General features: G+C 43.5%; 2 protein-coding genes across 2 annotated transcripts in view; both read right to left on the bottom strand.

Annotated features, from left to right (window-relative positions):
- RSU1 (Ras suppressor protein 1) overlaps positions 1-5,808 on the bottom strand; it is a 62,533-nt gene extending 56,725 nt beyond the window's left edge. Inside the window, exons 1-2 of the mRNA XM_079948374.1 lie at positions 5,637-5,808; positions 3,353-3,468 (exon numbers count right to left, since the gene is read on the bottom strand). Coding sequence (XP_079804500.1) covers positions 3,353-3,461 — 109 coding nt within the window. The 5' untranslated portion in view covers positions 3,462-3,468; positions 5,637-5,808. The remainder of the gene's footprint in view (positions 1-3,352; positions 3,469-5,636) is intronic.
- A 3,419-nt stretch (positions 5,809-9,227) lies between these two features.
- Positions 9,228-20,766, bottom strand: part of CUBN (cubilin) — a gene marked incomplete at its 5' end in the record, with an annotated part of 137,108 nt that continues 125,569 nt past the window's right edge. The window contains 8 exons of the mRNA XM_079947699.1: positions 9,228-9,432; positions 11,000-11,235; positions 13,233-13,398; positions 14,178-14,353; positions 14,485-14,641; positions 16,462-16,670; positions 17,528-17,690; positions 19,398-19,606. Of these exons, the coding sequence (XP_079803825.1) occupies positions 9,325-9,432; positions 11,000-11,235; positions 13,233-13,398; positions 14,178-14,353; positions 14,485-14,641; positions 16,462-16,670; positions 17,528-17,690; positions 19,398-19,606 (1,424 nt within the window). The 3' untranslated portion in view covers positions 9,228-9,324. The remainder of the gene's footprint in view (positions 9,433-10,999; positions 11,236-13,232; positions 13,399-14,177; positions 14,354-14,484; positions 14,642-16,461; positions 16,671-17,527; positions 17,691-19,397; positions 19,607-20,766) is intronic.

The raw sequence follows: 20,766 nt of genomic DNA, 5'->3' as shown, positions 1-20,766 counted from the left end.
GGTATAGCCTAACAGGTTACAAAAGATGGCCCTTTGGACTAGAGATTACATTAAAACAGAACTAGACGGGCAGCTCGACAAAATTATTACGAAGGGGAAGATTACCACATTGTCACAATTCATATCCTACAGGAAACTTATTCTCTTGGTAACTGACAATTTCTTTGTGATTAATTGCTGTAACTAAACATAGCGTAATGACAGGCAGTTTTGAGAGTTAAGGGGGGGGGGGAAATGTCACTGAAGATATTTGACAGCAAAAGCCTTAAAGAAAGGACTGTGCTAAACTATGTCACCAGATCCACAAGATGGCATCCTAGCTTCATTTTTTTCAATGCTTTAGAAAGTAGATGATTTCAGAAGATTCCTTATGCTGCCATCGTAAGACTCGCAAAAACAAAGAAGACAGAAAAAAATAGAAAGTTGACACTATTACAGATCTTGAAAGGGGTTTGAAGTTTATGCCAACTCGTCATAATTTGAAAATAACTTCTTTACCTAGGGAGCTGAAAATATTACCTGGTAATTTATGTACAGGGCCAGTGAAGAATGGCTAAGTGTAACTTACAGACATTCTAAGAGTGCTAGCCAATGCATGTTTATTCAGACATGCAAACCCCAGTGAGCTCAGTAGGACTTAAACTCAAGTAAGTGTGCACAGGATTGCAGGCAAGCAGCACGATCCTAACCATGTCTACTTAGAAGTAAGCCCTAGTGAATTCAGTGGGGCTTACACCTAGATTAACGCGCCATCACATTCAAGAAGGTAGCTTACAACATGAAATTGAGTTTAAAGAAAGATAAGGCTTAAATGCCAAGACAATGAAGAGGAGAAAAGAATCTAGGGCAGGCAGAAAAAAATAACATATGAACATAAGATTATTCTGGATCATGAGGCCAATGGCCCACGTGGTCCAGCATCCTGTTCTCACAGTGACCAATCAGATGCTTGTTGGAAACACACAAGCAGGAACTGAGCACAACAGCACTCTAACCACACTTGTGATTCTCAGCAACTGGTTTTCAGGGGTGTACCAAAAGCAGAGGTAGAACATAACCATTGTGCACCCAATGGGACTTACTTCCAAAGTAGACATGTATAGGACTGCAGTCAGATACTTCTGGCCTTTTAATTTTCAAGGGAGAAATGACATTTTATACAAGACGCTTTTACTCGCCAAACGCCCACCTTCCTGAGGACAAATAAATTTTGCCAGGGGTCCACAAATGTTGGGTTTGGCATTGCAGCCAAGATTTCTATTTTTGGTTGCAACCAATATTATTCTCAAACCCCCTGTGCACGGGGAATTTGAGCAAAAGACAGGGTCTTCTCTCATTTATGGGGATACTGAGGAAATAAGAAACAGTAGGTGCTTCTCCCAATGCTCTTAGTACAAGGCGGTATGGTTTTGTGACACCGATTTCTTAACCTGCTTGAGAACTGCAGTGGAAATTCATGTGGTGTCAGTTGCCACGCTTACCAGAGGGCAAGGGGCACTTGTCCCTAACTGTACACCCGTGTGTTCAGGTACACGGCCTTTTTTTTTAAAAAAAGAAACCCTCTTCTGGCATATAGATGGGACATTTCCAATGACAAATGTTCATTTTCTCCTGGCCGAAAGAGTTAACGCTTTCCCCATGTGGCCTAGACATTAGCAAGTACTACTGCCTAATTAACCAAATGCCACAATGGGAGCTGAAGTGTAGCATCTGCCTAATAAGCTGCCTAGCTACAAACAAATAAATAACTTAAATATCTTTGACATTATTAAGCAATATGATAATTTCTGATGGGATAATTTAATGTTTCAGACAAAGGGAACTCTTGAGACAGGTGTTGCTACTTATCTAATGTCACATCGTGAAAAAGAAACCTGTTACAGCATATCTGAATTATTTACGAGATAATTAGCATAGACTGAGCACCCGCCTGTCTCGGAAGATTCAGGGGAGAGGTCGCTAAGACACAAAAGAGAGACTTCCGTTGCTCCAGATTTCTTTACTGCCAGCAAAACCATTACTAATTTATGTTCGCTTCAGAGAACATATCATACAAGAAGATTAAGGAAAGGTCTCAGCCGATATGATCTTTCTTACAGTCTTTTTAATCCATGGCACCAGAAGAAGAGTTTTCCAAAATATGAAGTTATTTGCATCCAGAAATTGACACGTTCTTGCCCTCAGAACGACCCTTTACAGTTTGTGCGAAAGCTCTTTTAAATAAACCCCAGCTTCTTACTTCCTGATAATCTTCCAATGGTTGCTTCAGAAACTAGCAACAGATAATCAAGTGGGTGTTCAACTCATGAAAAACAAGGAAGCTTGAAGCTGAGGGTTCTGTAATTTAATTTATCCTCCAGTCCTTCAGATCTCACAATTCTGTAAAGTCACCTAAATGCTCTTTAAGTATTCGGGCTCTCACTGTATTTATTTTCTTACATTTCTGTCCCATTGAGCCTAGGTTGGCATCTATGTACCACCAAGGCATTAACCAGACACAGATTGGCTTACCTTCAGAAACGTTGGGGTTTCAAATGCCAGTTTAGACCATAACCCAATATATTGGGTATCTACAGGCTCTTGAGCTATTTTCCTAAGTGACATAAATAATAAATTTTTGTTCTAGGATTTTTTTTATTAAAAAACCCCCAATGTGAATATAATTAATGCTGGATGCAACATGGGAAATAACAGTTCTAAATGTATATACAAGTCCATGGAGTATTATTTGGTTTGAACAGTATGGCAGACATGTGAGCCAGCATTTCACCACTGCTCTAGGGCATACAGAGTACAGTGGTACCTCAGGTTAAGTACCTCAGGTTAATTTGTTCCGGAGGTCCATTCTTAACCTGAAACTGTTCTTAACCTGAAGCACCACTTTAGCTAATGGGACCTCCCGCTGCCGCCGCAGCACGATTTCTGTTCTTATCCTGAAGCAAAGTTCTTAACCTGAAGCACTACTTCTGGGTTAGCAGAGTCTGTAACCTGAAGCATATGTAACCTGAAGCATATGTAACCCAAGGTACCACTGTATTTATCTGGACAAACTTATGTGTGAATCAGACCTCCACACATTACATTTAATGTACAGCTGCCCCTTTTCAGGAAATCTTCAGATGATAACACCCCAAAAGCGTTTCTGGGCTCTGATTTCAGTTTTGTCAACTGAGAGAACTTCAGAAACGTCTTTCTCTAATATATGGTGATATATGGCTCTTACAGTAATGCGCCCTTCAGCTTTTTCTGTGGTTGTGACATGTGTTCAGACCCAAGAATATAGAAGCAACCTTATGCTTGGAAGTGCAAGAAAGCCATGATGGGGGCAAGCAGGGAGAAGAGAAATACTTACACAAGCCAGATATGTCCAGCATGCTAGAGATCCCCCGATCACACATGTCCACCTCCAATATGTTCTTCTCCCTACTCTCCTCCACAATCTTTTTCAGTGATTTGGACATGGTTAAGCTGGAACCAGAAAAGAGACACAAAGTGGAACAGGAATGAATGACAGATATGGGAAAGTGATATAAGACAGTAAGAGGAAGGTATATTTTACTGTCCCAAATAAGTCAATACAGTAGCCCATCTGTGACATAGAAATGCTGCTCACACAAGCATTCTAATCACACAGAGTAGCCTTCCCCAACCTGGTGCTGTCCAGAAGTTATTGGGACAGCAATGCTCAACCAGGCAAAGCGTACTGTTTACACCAACTGTCAAGCCCGTAAGCTACGCACAGCTTATATGAAGCTGGAAATTGTTTTAAAAACTTACATGCCAACTATTTATCAAAAGAAAATCCTGCCAGCTAATAAAAAAGGGACAACAGCAACACAAAACCATGCATAGTTCAATGGAATCATAAATCAAACTATTTGCATAAAAACTCAGACCAGACAGTGACAAAGCAGCTGTCAGAACTCCAGAACACCAGCAAGAGGAAATATTCTGTCAAAAATATTCAGTAAACAACCACGTCTTCATTAGCTGTCTAAAAGTGGGAAGGCCTGGCACTTGGAATCCCTCAGGATGGGTGTCACTACAGAAGAAGTCCTACCTGTGGTCACTGTCAAGGGTGCCTCATCCTGTTGAGGAATAAGATCATAACAGCCTGGGGGAACAAGTTAATGGCTCATCTAGCCCAGCATCCTGTTCTCAAAGTGGCCACCCAGAAAATGATAAGAGCAGGCTTTAAAGATGAACACTAGTACCTTGTGTTGAGCTCAGAAACTAACTGGCAGCTAACACAGATCACACAAAACTGGTGGGGTAGATTCAAAACACCCTACACCCATCAGCATCCTAGCTACCTCAACGGTAGTCCTTCTTATCATTTCCCTGCCATTGACAGGTTGGAACAGTCACAGAGGAAAGGCTCTCATAAAACCATGAATTACTGGGCTCAGATGAAAGAAGTTCTAGCAATTGCCTCTTAACTCTGCAAAGAACAAGGCAGTCAGTTTGCTCACACATGAAGCTGGAAATAGGAACAAGTCGTCTCCATATATGCACAAGTATTTGGTTAGGGAAGTGTACACTCAGCAATGTGCACAGCTCGGCTACCGTGTGTGCAGGGACAGACTCTGGTAATACAGTGCCCTGAGCAAGGACAAAAATTTGGCATTTCCTAAATATTGGATTTTCACAATAATTCCTTTTGGTCCAGTTACTTTTTGTTAATGGATCTTGTTAGCAGGTCCCCATCTAAACATAGGTATTATCAGTGCTTTTTTCTAAAAACATGTTTAGGGGTACTCTCATTTTGACTTTAGAAAATCACCATTTTATAGTTCAAATCGAGAAAAATAAATACAGTAAATGGACAAAAGTACAAAGATTCACAAAATGTTTAGCGGTATGTGTCCCCGTGTCCCCCAGAAAAAAGCACTGGGTATTATTATTATTATTATTATTATTATTATTATTATTACAGTGGTACCTCGGGTTAAGAACTTAATTATTCTGGAGGTCTGTTCTTAACCTGAAACTGTTCTTAACCTGAGGTACCACTTCAGCTAATGGGGCCTCCCGCTGCTGCCATGCCGGAGCACAATTTCTGTTCTCATCCTGAAGCAAAGTTCTTAACACGAAGTACTTTTTCTGGGTTAGCACAGTCTGTAACCTGAAGCATCTGTAACCCGAGTTACCACTGTATTACTATTTTGTACCATCCACAACCCAGCGCTGGTGTGTAATTACCGAACAAAAGTAAACAACTCAACTATTCGTGTACACTTTGGGTGTTATCCCCTCCAGCGTTTCAGAGCAGAGATGGGGAACCCATCACCCTTGACCACTGGCCCACAGATCCCCACCCCTGTTGAAGAACCAAGAACCTCGGGGTTCTGCTCTTTGCTTTCCATGGCACTCTCTGCAGAAACGCAGGAAGCTTCACTGGCGGGCTGCTGCCCGCCCACCGGAGCCTCGACCCCGCTTTGCAGAAGGGGAAAGAGCGACGCCGGCCTCGGGAGGAGGAGAAGGGGCGAGTCCTTCCTGGGTCCAGGAGGCTGTCAGTTCACACGACCAGGGAAAGGAAGGGGGCCGAGGGGCTCCGACTCGCCGCCCAAGTCCGAAAGCCGGGCAGGCCCCGCTGGAGCTCTCGGGTTTCGGGGGGGGGCGACGCAGCAACTCACCCACGGGACGGGACCGGGGCGCTGCTGGCTGCTCCACTCCGGCCGGCCAGGCTCCCCGCTTCACGGCACACGCCCTGCTCTGAGGCGCCGCCTCCGTCCCGCCCGCCCGTCGGCTCCCGGGGCAAGTGCCTCCCTTCTCAGTGCGCAGGCGCCCGGCGGGGAGGGCGAGGGAAGCCCGGCGCGCGGCGCTCCAAGTAAGGCGAAGCGCTCCGGGGAGCAGCGGCTCCGCCCGACGCTCGGAATGCGCAGCCGGCGGCTGCCCAACCCGAGAAGCAGCTCCGCCTTCGCCCAGCCGCCATTGGACGGGAGGACCCAGGAGCGAGCCAATAGGCGGCGGGCCCGAGGCTATGAAGGCGCACGGGCGGTGGCATTGGAGGAAGTAGTTGGGAACTTTCGCGGAGTGTGTTCTTCCTTCCCCGCTTTTCTTTTTGCGTTCGGGCAGCCGGATGCTGAAGCGCATCTTTTGCACCGAGACCTTTTCTGCTTGGAATGTGCGGGGAGGAAGAACGCGCAGGCCAATAGGGGGTGGAAAGAGGAATCAAAGGAAAACACTTAAGGCGGAGCTCTGGAAATAAAGGACGCGGGAAGATCCCAGGGGCATCAGAGGAGAAGGTCCAGCTGACCTGACATCCTGTTCGCGCAGTGGCCAAGCAGGTGCCCGTGGGGCGCAGGTGGTCAGGCAGGTCGTGGGCGCAGCAGAGCGCTCCCCACTTCTGCCCCCCCCTCAGCAATTGGTATTAAGAGGCGTCCCGCCGCAGCGGGCGCTGCGACTGTCCAGGGGTTTGGCTTCACCCCCGAAGGCGTACTCTCCCGTTGTCTCCCGAGACAAACGGATGTCAACAACTGCCTCCACTGATAGTCTTAACCTCCACAGATTTAATTTCTCTTTAAAGCTGCCCAAGTTGGTGGTCATCAGCACATCTTGCAGCTGATTTTTTGTTTTTTGTTTATGTGATGTGAAGTCATTGCTTTTGTCCATCTTGGATCTTCCCAGTGTTCGCTTCATAGGGTGACCCAAGTGTCTAGAAGTTTGACAGAAAAAAAAGTTTATTTTCTCCATAATGTGTGTGTGTGTGTGTGTGTGTGTGTGTGTGTGTGCATTTACACACACACACACTGCACTTCTGCCATGCCCCTCACTCATCTCCCCCACTCTCCAAAATGCCTTAAGGCTTTAAAAGCACCAAACATCGAAAGCTTTCCTCACAGGAGAGTTGCTCCATTTTGGGTGCCCTTTTCTGAATCTTTTCCAACTCCGCAATTTCCCTTTTGAGGTGTGGCAACCAGAACAGTAAATGGTATCCCAAGTGCGGTCACGCCATAGATTTGTGTAATGACATTATGGTACTGGCAGTTTTATTTTCAATCTCTTTTCCCATGATTAATTTAGGCCACTGCTGAAATAAATCGGCAAATGTCTCACTTCTAGCTGTCTGTACGGACATTACTGAAGCAGAAGGAAACCAGTCAACTCCACAATGACGGCTTACAATCATGGTTCTGCAGTTATGGCACTCTCGTGAGAGAGGAACATAGGTTTACTTATATTCACCCTTCCTATCAACATCCTCAAACCATCAGTACTGTATAACCGTGAGGACATAGCATAATCATACCCAGCATGACAGATGCTTAATTAAATAAAACCACCACTTAGTAAAAAAAATAAAAATGGAAAGGAGGCTGTTGTTTAGTCGTTTAGTCGTGTCCGACTCTTCGTGACCCCATGGACCAGAGCACGCCAGGCACTCCTGTCTTCCACTCCCTCTCGCAGTTTGGTCAGACTCATGTTTGTAGCTTCGAGAACACTATCCAACCATCTCGTCCTCTGTCGTCCCCTTCTCCTTGTGCCCTCCATCTTTCCCAACATCAGGGTCTTTTCCAGGGAGTCTTCTCTTCTCATGAGGTGGCCAAAGTACTGGAGCCTCAGCTTCAGGATCTGTCCTTCCAGTGAGCCCTCAGGGCTGATTTCCTTAAGAATGGATACGTTTGATCTTCTTGCAGTCCATGGGACTCTCAAGAGTCTCCTCCAGCACCATAATTCAAAAGCATCAATTCTTCGGCGATCTGTCTTCTTTATGGTCCAGCTCTCACTTCCGTACATCACTAGGAAAGGAGGCTACTGATACCCAATCCCAACACATGTATCCCAATGAGAGTTTGTTTTAAGATCTCATTGCAGGGCCCTCTTGCTTGGCTTTGCATAGCATATCTGTCAGGCTGGAAATAGCACAAAATGCCCCTTGGATTTTGGAATGGGCAGCTCATCCCCACCCCCACAAATGACTTTACTCAGCAAGCTTTACTGCCTAGGGTCAAAAACCACATTTGAGAGGTATGCGCACCACTTCCACTCAATTTATCTAGTTATTAAATGTATTAATCGCCTTTCTGTTACAACCCACTCAAGGCCATTTACAGGCTTTGGCCAGGTTCCAATGAGTGTAAGTACAACTTGTTTCCATGTGCCGAAGGAGCTTTTGCTTGTTTTCCTCAACATGGGAAACCACTTTTTAAAATGGGGAAACATTTCAGAGCTTTTAAAATTTGATACACATGGGACTTTGCTGTTCAAAATGGGAGGGGGGGAGGGTAAAACAAATCCTACAGTACATGTTCAGATGGACCTAAAGTAATGTCTTGGGTCCTAGCCAATGAAGTTAAATAACTGACATACTAAAACCCCAGTATCAATAAAATCAGAAGACAGTAACACAGCACAGAAGCTACCATCATTTAAAGAGAGAAGAGGCTTTTAATGTTGTGCTGCTGCCTTTTTAGAGTCATAGAATCCTAGTGTTGCAAGGGACCTTGAAAGTAACCTACTTCAGCCTTCTTCAACCTTGGGTTCCTCACTGTTGTTGGACATCAGCTAAGCTGGTTGTGGGGTGATGGAGCCTGTAGACCAGCAATATTTAGGGACCCAAGGTGGCTGCACAATTATTATTATTAATAATAGTTGTATTTGATCTGAAATACTGTGGTTATAAATATAATCAACCATTCTTATTTTGGAAAGTGTGCAAATGTCCCAAATGAGTGATACGAATTTTAGACAAATTCACGTATCTTAGAATTGATCATGATTTTCTGTATCCGGCAGGAACGCTAGTTGATGTCTCCCGCTCCACCAATAGTTCAAGAGTTATTTTTGCAATGCTCCAGTCTTACCATTGTCTATATAGAAGAGTGATTTTGGAGAATAGTTTGCTTAGGGGCACTCAGCTCTCATTTGGTGTCATTTTCAGTGTTTTGTGCCCAATAGCAAACAGGTACAGTGGTACCACGAGTTACAAACACCTCAGGTTACAAATGCTTCAGGTTACAAACTCCGCTAACCTGGAAGAGTTACCTCGAGTTTAGAACTTTGCCCCAGGATGAGAACGGAAATCGTGTGCTGGCAGCGCAGCGGAAGCAAGAGGCCCCATTAGTGAAAGCACGCCTCTAGTTAAGAACAGTTTCAGGTTGAGAACGGGCCTCTGGAACAAATTAAGTTTGTAACTAGATGTACCACTGTATTCTTACAAGCAATCACAAAGAGCTCAAAATCATTTGAATTTTAAAAATACATAACAACTGCATTGACCAAAATAATTTTATTGTATTTGTGGAGACAATTATATTCTTTGAAGTCTCTTCAATACAGAGAAGTGCTGAATAATTGTATTTTTTCCACAGAAGCATTATTTCAGCTGCTCCAAGTTAGCCTAAATCCTGATGGTAGAGTTACATACTCTGAATGGAATTTTATAAACACTTCATGTGATGCAGCTGTAAATGGAGCAATGTTGGTGTCCTGAGAAGAAAAGGGGAAAAATAATAATAATAATACTGATTACAGAACCTTTTCACAGAAAGCACATTCCTGTAAGAATGCTACACAGGATGGTTCCAGGCTGTCTTTATTTTGACAGAGGATTAAATCACATACCAGCAAATTCAGATTGTGCAATTAAAAGTTTATTTGGAATTCCTCCCCTGCTAAAGTAGACTTTTTGCAATAAGGAAAGTGATGAGAAAACGTGCTTGGAAGTGTGGGATAACAATTGCTTTATGGAACATAATATAACTTCCCCCAAACAAATCAGAATGAATAAATAGCTGACATTGTCTAACCGCCTCACAAACTTCGTGGAAACAGATCAGGATGAATGTTCAACAAACAAGTTGTCTGGAACCGACCCTGGTTTAAGGGCCCCTCCAGACATCCTTTTTATTGTGAATTTGTGATGATATTGGGGTGATTATACATGATGCTGCTTTCAATATTGCTTGCAGCTGCAAAGGTTTTGGGGTAGATATTCTGCTTACTTTCCAATCAATGCAGATCCCTAGACTTCCTGCTGAAACGTCCCTGTACCTTTTTATACCGCAAATGTTCTAATTTAGTTTTTTTGTCTTGCTTTTGTTGCACTATAATGCAAGAGTGCCCTGGACCCAGATGGCAACAGTGTGACAGCATTGGAAAAGCATCACGAAGCAACTAATGAAGCAGGATGAGGTGTGGATGTTTGACAAAACATATCTTAGGTTGCGTGAAGCATTGCTTACAGGGACTGTGTACACACCCGTACCTTTAAAGCATATTTTCACCACCCAAGAATCCTGAGAACTGTAGCTTGCTTAGAGTGCTGGGAAGTGTAGTTCTATGAGGGAGAAACTACAGTTCCCAAGATTGTATGTGTGTGTGCGTGCACACTTTAAATATGATTTAAAGGTATCGTGTGAACAGACAGAGCAGGGTGCATTTCCATTGCTTCTGGTGGTGGCAGGGTATTCAGAGCAGCCTGTGGATGAAGATCTTAAATGTCAGCCAGGCTTGCATGCCAGCAGCCAACCCTTCCTAGTACTCAGGTCCCAAGCCATGTAGGGCTTTTAAAGGTTATAATTTTGAATAAACTGAATAAACACTCTGAATTTTTCCTAGAAACAAATTGACAGCCAGAGGGGTTCATGTAAAAGTGACAAGATGTATTCCCCACAACAGCTGTGTTTTGTACCAACTGCAATATGACTGAATTGTCTTCAAAGGCAACCCAACACAGAGTGTGGTATAGTCCAATTTAGTTTTCACAAGGCTGTGTATAACTGAGCTGCCTTCAGGTGAGGAATCTCATAATTTCATCCAGCACTGCTTTCTCTGCATTACAACATGGAAGGGGTGAGAGTTTGTGAACCGAGATATTAGATCTCATTTTGGAAACGCTCAGAGGAAGAAACTAAAATAAAAGGAACACTTTAGCACAAACTCCACTAGATGTCACTACAGTCTCTCTGTTGGAATGACCATGTATGTTACACAACCCACAACAGAGCTGGAGCCCACACTGGCAAACGTCACATAGTACAAAATTAAAACATACCATTCCACAATATGGTCCCATAGATGCATGGCTACTGTCCGGTCCATTATAAAGTTTCAGATAGTTGCTGCTACAGTCACCAGGATCATCAATGCTGATGAAAGCAAAATGGACGGTAACAGCCCTTCCTTGAGGGGCTTTAATTGTCCACTCGCAGTCTGTCTGATTCTGATAAGAAGCTGGATACCCAGGGCTGGCAAATGAACCAGTCTCACCATATAAAGTACCACCACATCCTATAAACAGAAAGTTAGTGCTAAATAATTTGTTGTACTGTGCATTCTCAACAACGTTCTCAGCAATAGACATAAGGGAGGAAGTATCAATGGTTATGCCACATTTTTAAACTAACTTTTTTAAAAAAAAATCCCAACTGGCCTGGATTTGTAGGAATACAATTGCAAAACAAAACATAACACAACATACCAATTTTTAGGTTACAGTATGTCTTGTCATTGCTTGTGAATTCCCAGGCAGCAGCCATGGCCAGGAACACGTTTTACCAGCTTAGGCTTGTTGGCCAGTTACAAACCTTTTGGAGAAGGAGGCTCACCTGAACATTGTAATGTATGGAACATCCAGATTGGGTTGTTGTAATCCAGAATGCGGCAGCTAGACTGGTGACTGCAAGTGGCCACCAAGACCACATAACTCCGGTCCTGAAAGACCTACATTGGCTCCCAGTATGTTTTGGGGCACAATTCAAAGTGTTGGTGCTGACCTTTAAAGCCCTAAATGGCTTCAGCCCAGTATACCTGAAGGAGTGTCTCCATTCCCATCGTTCTGCCTGGACACTGCGGTCCAGCGCTGAGGGCCTTCTGGTGGTTCCCTCACTGCTAGAAGTGCAGTTACAGGGAACCAGGCAGAGGGCCTTCTTGGTAGTGGCACCCACCCTGTGGAACACCCTCCCACCAGATGTCAAAGAAATAAACTATCTGACTTTTAGAAGACATCTAAGGCAGCCCTGTTTAAGGAAGTTTCTAATGTTTGATCTTTTACTGTGTTTTTAATATCCTGTTGGAAGCTGCCCAGAGTGGCTGGGGAAACCCAGCCAGATGGGTGGGGTATAAATAATAAATTATCATCACTACTACACTGTACAGTGATTCACCTTTGAAGGTGATCTGGCAATTTCAACTAGTTCAAAGTGTTATCAATATTTAATCTCAGGAGTTGGCTGAAAGGAGCATATAATGGGATTGTTAAAATAGCTGCTCTTGCTCTAAATTTGTTTGCAAACACAATTCGAAGTGATGGTTTTAAACCTTCAACTGGCAGGACACCGAGGAAGGAGAACTGGATCCCAGCGAGGAGTGTAGCCACGATTGGATGAGACCTCTCCTGCTGATGTATGGCAGGGATGGGGAACATCTGCAGTTCTCCAGGTGTTGCTGGATTCCAACTCCCATCAGTCCCAGCCAGAATGGCCAATAGTCAGGGTTGGTGGGAGTTGTATGCCAACACCTTGAAGACCAAACTTTCCCCATCCCTTCCATACATCAACAGAAGAGGCCTTATTCCGAGATTGCTCACTGATACAAGTTGGATTTGTGGGAAAAGGATAATTGTAAACTATATGCTGATCTCCACCAGCAATTTCTAGATCAACTCTGTATACCCAAATGGAAACCAGAGTTGGAGGTCATACATTTTCTATTATTGGGAACTGATCAGGAGCTCACCAAGTTAGTGGCTAAATATCTCTATTTGGTTTTTTGTTGTCAAAATACACTGCAGACGTCTGATCTCCCTGGAGACCTAGAGATGTGATGATAGACTGCTCTGCCTCCTTTCTTTTAGCAAATGTTTTGTGCCACTGGGGAAGTGGTAATTCTGTACTGATTTCTTTTCGATGTTTGTATGTGATGCCAATAAAAGGTTTGATGATGATGATGATGATAAGGAGGAGTGACTGGTTCCCTTTCCTTGAAACTATTTCTGCAGCAAAGGCTCCTAAACCAATCCAGTCCTTCCATTCAGGAATGGTCAAAGGTTTCTTATTTCAGCACATATTTATTTGGAAGGTGAATCTGATATAGTTCTAGATGACTGGAAATCCATGTTTAATAGTCTACTCAGTGGGCGTCATTATAATCTCTTCAATGTAATTTAAATTAAGTCTTAACGTTTTAAAAAATAATTTGTAAGATACCTTGAGAACCTTGAAAGTCCAAATAGCAGGTTATAAGTGGAAACAAACAAACAAATATAGAATGAAAACCATTGCTAGTACCAGTTGGTGATGAAGTCCAAGTGATTTCATAACCTTCACTGGAAGCTAGGATGTCACTTTTGAAACGGAGATACACAGCATGATTTTTGGCAAATACAGGATTGGGTAGGGTGTTTCCACAGTACTTGACAAGCAGTGGAGAGTTTGCATCACTACCATTTCTGACCTTTAGAAGAATATACAAAGCCATTGTTAATGAAATGTTATCAGTGATGAATAACTAAAATCTTTGCAACTGATACAGGTAACTTGATGGAAACAGTCTCTGTCATGACACTAGCAGGTATCTTCAATCTTTTCTTTTTTTTAAGAAAAGGGTGATTCCTACAAGTGCTTTGTCAGAAAGCTGACCTCATGATCAGCATGGTATCTGAGTCAGACCCAGGACATGGCAACAGAGGCAGACTTGTCACATGGAATATAGTACAGTGGTACCTCGCAAGACGAAATTAATCCGTTCCGTTAGGCTCTTCGTATAGTGGTTTTTTCGTCTTGCGAAGCAAGCCCATTGACAGCTTAGCGGATTAGCGGCTTTTAGCGATCAGCTGTTAAGCGGCTTATCAGCGGAACAGCTGATAAGCGGCTTAGCGGCTTAGGGAAAGGGGGGAAAAGGGGAAAAAACCCGCAGGAACTCGCAAGACATTTCATCTTGCGAAGCAAGCCCATAGGGAAATTTGTTTTGCGAAGCGCCTCCAAAACGGAAAACCCTTTCGTCTAGCGGGTTTTCCGTCTTGCGAGGCGTTCGTCTTGCGGGGCACCACTGTAGTAGAGTTCTCTTGGAAGTTTTTACAGGAGTTAGGAGGTGCCATGTGATCCATCCTGGTCTATCGTCTAACCTAGGATTAGACTAGCTGCTACTTGAAAAGGAAATTGCGGACATAGGTAGTAATCTGGTAGTAAAGGGGCCCCATGAAGCAGAACATGTGAAGCAGGTAACTGTCATACCTCTAAGAAATCATGGCATCCATTGTGTTGTAGGTTAAAGGAATTGAAAAAGAGAGAGATGGTGTGATTTAGTGGGGATCGCAGAATAATAGTACAATCCAAGTTGTGAGGGTAAGGATCAGGCCAGCCCGGGCTTTTCAGATAGCCAAATGATTGGTTGTATTCTCTGTTGCAGCCTAGCAGGAGACAAGTATATAAATATAAATATATATCATTTCTACATTTTACAATATCTTCACACCTTTAGATTTTCACTCCCCACGCTAATAATTTTTGGTGCCTATAAAAAGCAGGGTGAAAGCTTTACCTGAAGTCAGGTAAGAGAAGCTAAGTCCATTATTAACCACATAGGCTTCTGATCTGAAAATTACAACAGCAGTCCGCCCATAAGAATAAAACACAGGAATTGCAAGATTTTCAGAGCCGCAGAATCGGTGGACATGATCAGCATGTTCTGGATTGCCCTGAAATGTAATAAGCAAGAAGTCAAAGCTTGGGGGGGGGGGCAAGGAAAAAAAGAGCATATGGAAATGAAGGAGACTTTCCTAACAGATTGTGACATATTGTGGCTTGTGACATTTTGCACAGCTATTGCAAGATATAGTACCATGTGAACACAGGCATCTGGTTGCCAGTGCTTGTGACATTCTTGGCGTTAAAGGCAACCCGATCCTCCTCATTGATTCCTTCTCTCTTAGTATCTTTGTTGTTTAGTCGTTTAGTTATGTCTGACTCTTCGTGATCCCATGGACCAGAGCACGCCAGGCACTCCTGTCTTCCACTGCCTCCTGCAGTTAGGTCAAACTCATGCTGGTAGCTTCGAGAACACTGTCCAACCATCTTGTCCTCTGTCATCCCCTTCTCCTTGTACCCTCAATCTTTCCCAACATCAGGGTCTTTTCCAAGGAATCTTCACTTCTCATGAGGTGGCCAAAGTATTGGAGCCTCAGTTTCACGATCTGTCCTTCCAGTGAGCACCCAGGGCTGATTTCCTTAAGAATGGAGAGGTTTGATCTTCTTGCAGACCATGGGACTTTCAAGAGTCTCCTCCAGCACCATAATTCAAAAGCATCAATTCTTCGGCGATCAGCCTTCTTTATGGTCCAGCTCTCACTTCCGTACATCACTACTGGGAAAACCATAGCTTTAACTATATGGACCTTTGTCGGCTAGGTGATATCTCTGCTTTTTAAAGATGCTTTGTCATCGCTTTTCTCCCAAGAAGCAGGTGTCTTTTAATTTTGTGACTGTTGTCGCCATCTGCAGTGATCATGGAGCCCAAGAAAGTAAAATCTCTCACTGCCTCCATTTCTTCCCCTTCTATTTGCCAGGAGGTGATGGGACCAGTGGCCATGATCTTTGTTTTTTATGTTGAGCTTCAGACCATATTTTGTGCTCTCCTCTTTCACCCTCATTAAGAGGTTCTTTAATTCCTCCTCACTTTCTGCCATCAAAGTTGTGTCATCTGCATATCTGAGGTTGTTGATATTTCTTCCGGCAATCTTAATTCTGGCTCTTAGTAACTACTCTTAGTAACTACTCATTGGTAAAGCAACTGCTTCCTTTCAGGCTTTCCTTACTTACTGCTGCTTCTCCAGGTTCAGCCTGTATTGGAATGAGTTAGAATGTGCTAGTGCTGACTTATTGGCTTCATATTGGCTGCATGTAAAGCCTATACTTGGAGTGGCTTTGTTTGTCATGAATAATAAAGCTTACATTTCCTTTACCCTTTCAAAAAACAGTCTTACCTGGGGGGGGGGGGGGGAATGCCTGACACCAGGATTTCAATCTCTCAACCTTCAGACTTCAATGGCATTAATTGCATGAATGCAATTCACATCCATAAGTTTTTGTTTTTTGTTTTGTTATGCAGATAGTAGCTGTGATAGCTGCTTAAGGGCAGTGGATGTTAGGGAAAGAGCACTTCATGTTTTATGTCCCTGCCATGGTCCTAACAACATCAACTTTCCAAAGCTACTACTTGCATTTCAATGAAGGCAAGGAAAGAAAGCTAAAAGTCCCCCCCCCCGCCCGACCCAATTTCTGAGGTGGTACCAGGGTTACTATTAACATAGCATATATGTGTGTATATATATATATGCACATAAGCTCCATTCATGCAATTAGCATTGGGTCTTGTTTGGCATTTAGTATCAGACAATGTAGATTTGGGCAAGGGGAATTGAAAGCAGGGAAATCTCATGGACCTTTGACACCCAGACTGGGGATCCCCACCTTCACCCTTAGCACACAAGGATCCTAGCAGCAGGCCTGGCTGACTTACCAGTGGTGACTCTTGGAACTCTAGATAATCCTGAGAGCAGTCCTGGCTGGACTGGAGGTGGAATTCTTGCACCACTATTTTCACATGTTGCTCAGGAGGAGCATCAATAACCCATCTGCAGTACGTAAAGGGAGGATATGCTTCTGGAAAGTAGGGCGATGTCGCTGTTTGGCTGGTTGAAGTTGAATTAAACACACCTCCGCACAGTCCTGTTAAAAACAACAGCAACACAGATTAGACAAGCTTGCTGGTTTATAAGCACTCTTTCATGGAGGAACAAGGCTATCAGTAGCTACTAGGGATGGTGATTATGTATAACTTCCAGCATCCGAGGCAGGATGCCTCTGAATACCATTAGCTTCAATTCTCACAAGGAGAGGGTGGTGTTGCGCTCCAGTCCTGCTTGCAAGTTTCCAATAGGAATCTGGCTGGCCCCTGTGGGAACTGCTTCAGGGGTTTATTTTGCAATAAAATGGCATATGAATTTAGTTAAACGAATAAACACAGAACAAGGATGCTGGACTAGATGGGGCATTGCACTGATCCAGCAAAGATCTTTTTGTGTACTTCAACTCAGAATCATAAGCTGTTGACCTAAAGAGATATTTATTTGAAAGCAACAAGACATTTAGGTACAAATGCTCAATGCCAAGAGACAAAATGTGCAGATTCAAAATAGATCAATTATATCATGATGGGTTTTAAAATATTATATTTCTATGACATTGGAGTTGCTTTTCTCTTTAAAATACTTGAAGCAATGTGCAAGTTCGTGTTTTCTAAATCAGTGGTCTAACAGTCCTAACCTCTGCCCCACCTTCTAACCCCTCTGATCTCCCCAAATCCTCTCCAACCAGACAGATACATTTCAGTCACCATCTCTTCCATCAAGTCTTATCTTCTCCAGGAAGCTGGATTCTCTTTATAATTGGTTTCCTAATTTGATAACACTGAGCTATATAATTGCTGATTTTTAAAGTTTTGAAATGCTCCCTGGAGTTGTGCAAGACAAAGGAATGGCTTATTTCACGGGATCTTCTGGGAAGAGAATGAAAGTTATACTCACTGTCCACAGTAGTGTAGGTAACATTGAAACCTGCTCTTTCTACATACATGTCAGTGACAAACTTAATGGTCAAGAAGTTGTCGGTAGAAAGAAAAGGAGCTGGAACTCTGGAGCCACAAAACTTGCCAACAACTGTAGCATTTTCATTACTACCATCGAACAGCTAAAAGACAAAACAGAAACATAACTTCTCTATAGCATGATATGTGTGTGAGCTGAACAGTTAAAAGCTATGGGAATGATTGGTGGGAGGAGTTCAAGTGTTCAGTTTGGTGACTGATGTCTCATAGGGTGTCTTACAAATGCAATACAATTGATAGCTCAGCTGGTTAGAGTGCGGTGCTGATAACACGAAGGTCACAGGTTCGATCTACCTATAGGGCAGCTGCATATTCCTGCATCACAGGGTGTTGAACTAGATGACCGTAGACCAGAATTCTAGGGTTCTATGAATTGTTGTTGTTGTTGTTATTAATTCAAATCAAAATACCATATTTTTCGCTCCATAGGATGCACTTTTTCCCTCTTAAAAACTAAGGGGAAAAGTCTGTGTGTCCTATGGAGCGAATGCAGGGGGGAGGCAGGCAGGAAAAGCCCCCAAGAGCCACACACAAGCTTTGTGCGGCTCTTGCGGGCTTTTCCCCAGAAGGGAGAAGGGACTGACGTGGCCAGACAGTCCCTTCTCCCTCCTCGTAGAAAAGCCCGCAGGAGCCGTGCGCTCCTTAAAGGGTGCGTGGCTCCTGTGGGCTTTTGGGGGAGGTGGGGGAATTGCCATAGCTGCGTGCAGCCTCCCCAGCCAGGAGAGGCTGCACAAGGCTAAAGAGGAAGCCAAGGCAGTGAGCGGGATGGATCGCGCTCGCTGCCTTGACTTCTTTAGCCATGCTTCTTTAGCCGCGCTGGAGATGTTTAGCTCCCGGCTGGAGAGGTTGCGCGGCTATGGCAGAAGCCAAGACAGCCAGCGGGATGGATCCCGCTCGCTGTCTTGGCTTCTTTGCTCTGTGGGGCTGGGGGGGGGACACGGGCTCCCCCCGCAGCCTCGAGAAGCTCTGGGAGAAGCGGACAGGCTGCACACAGCCTGTCCGCTGCTCTTTGGGGCTGGGGGGGGGGATATATTTTTTTCTTGATTTCCCCCTCTAAAAACTAGGTGCATCTTGTGGTCCGGTGCGTCCTATAGAGCGAAAAATACGATAATGGTCAGGTTAAGGTGTAACTTTTTATCCAGATGCTCTGTCCTTGCATCACCCCTTCCTTCTTCTCTTTTTGGTGCACTGCAATTGAATAATCATTCAGTTAACTAACCATAGTTTCCTGTTACAGCCAAGGCAGGAAACCATGGATATAATGTTTGGCACAAAGCAGGATTGGAGCCCAGAGTTTTGTGTTTGTTTGGGAGGCTATTCCTTGTAACCATTCTTGCACAGTTTGGACATAATGGGAAATTATGGTTATGTAGCCCAGGAAGCCTTCAATCATAGCATGCCAAGATGGGAGGAGAAATGGAGCAGAACGAGAATCATGCAGTCAGACAAAGACTCATATCTTAAGAAACCAAGATATGCAAGTCCAAATGGAATCAATATCTCATTTTGATTTCATGTAAAGAAGGAAGTCATTTTCAACTAAACATTTAGTTACATGTTCACTATCTTACTGAACTTGAATTAACCTTTGCTTTTCTTTTTCTTTGCAAACCTTCGGGACATGTCTGTTTAGAGTCATATAAAACTATTTATTATATTTCCTTTACCCTTGCTGTAAGGTAAACTTTGAATGAAAAGAAATAAGGGAACAAAAGTTATTTTGTAGCCTATGGTTGAAACACAGCAAAGAGAGTGCCTTGCATTTCTTGATTAGCACATACTGATCTTACTTGGACATAGTCATAGCGGCAGTTTTGAACAGACGATTCTGCTTCCAGTTGAAAAGTGTTAAAGGTGAAATTGATCAGCTTGTTTATGGGGGCAGCTATAACCCACACACATTCAAGATCTTTGTCATATTTGCCATCCATGTTGGAGTCTGGTGAGCCAAAGCTGTCACTTGAATTTGTCAGATAACCACCACAACCTTGCTGAGGGCCTGTTAAAAAGAGAGATCTATCATCTACTGCATGTTTCATAGCAGTATTTTAAAGGATGTTCTGTATTTTTTGATCACATCACTTTTCCTATGCCTGTCTTCATGCTTACTGTCAACCATGGGCTTTTGGGAGCTGAATTGCATCATTTTAATGCTTTGCACAGCTTTTTTGTTTTTGTTTTGTTAAACTAAGCCCTTTTCACACAATGTGTTCAATATGTGGATAGCAGAATCTCACACGCTGCCATTGATTCCAGACTCCATACACAAACTATTCATACTATTCACTGAACGCAAGAAGATTGAAGCAAAATTTCCTTTAAACTCTTCCCACATTATATTCAATGTAATGTGTGAAAGTGGGGGTGAATATGTCAGGAGGTGGCTCCAATGCTACCAACAGGACTGATTATTTGATAAGAGGCAAAGAATGCCCTAGCTGCATAAAGAAAGAGCACAGCTGGCTGCACTTTCCAGGACAGTCCCAAACCGAGAGGGAGAGAAAGCAGAGAGAAGCAATAGCTTTGGCTAGAGGGGAGCCAGAAAAGTAGAGGAGAGAGAAGGAAAGCAGGCGATTGGACGGATATATTTATTTTACATTTATATGCCACTTGCTTGTAACAAAACCTCATAGCGGTTTACAAAAAGACAGAGGGAGGGTGGAAGGAAGAGGGACAAAAGGGGGACCAGTGTGAAGTGGGGAGCTTTGCCCCAGAGGGCAAGGGACAGAAATAGCAGGAGTTGGTAAGGAAAAGGTGCAGACCAGGCAAAAGCTCCTAGTGGCAGATTTAAGGGAGTTGAGAAGGGAGTCTATCAGACTAAAGGAAGGCTGGGGGAGTGCAACAAGGAGTAGTTGCCTTGAGAAATAAAGTGCACAAACCCAAGGGTTCAGTGATTGCCTGTTGATGATAAAAGAATACAGAAAAAGTAAGTAAAAGCAACATACATCTTATCATGTCAAAGGTTGTATTTTTTTAAAAAAAACAGTAGGTGGAGCTGTGTCTTTGTCTTCAGCCCACAAGGACTAATATTCCTAGATTCTATTAAAGTCTTTGGGATGTTAAAAAAAAAAAAAGCACTTACATTTGTATGCAAACACCTAATTGCTCAGTCAATAGAGCATGAGACTTGATCTCAGTGCCATGGGTTCAAGCCCCATT

Source organism: Podarcis cretensis, assembly GCF_951804945.1.
Source record: "Podarcis cretensis genome assembly, chromosome: 12".
Taxonomy (NCBI): Eukaryota; Metazoa; Chordata; class Lepidosauria; order Squamata; family Lacertidae; genus Podarcis; species Podarcis cretensis.
The sequence above is the reverse complement of the archived record's forward strand: the minus strand, read 5'-3'. Positions and strand labels throughout refer to the sequence as shown.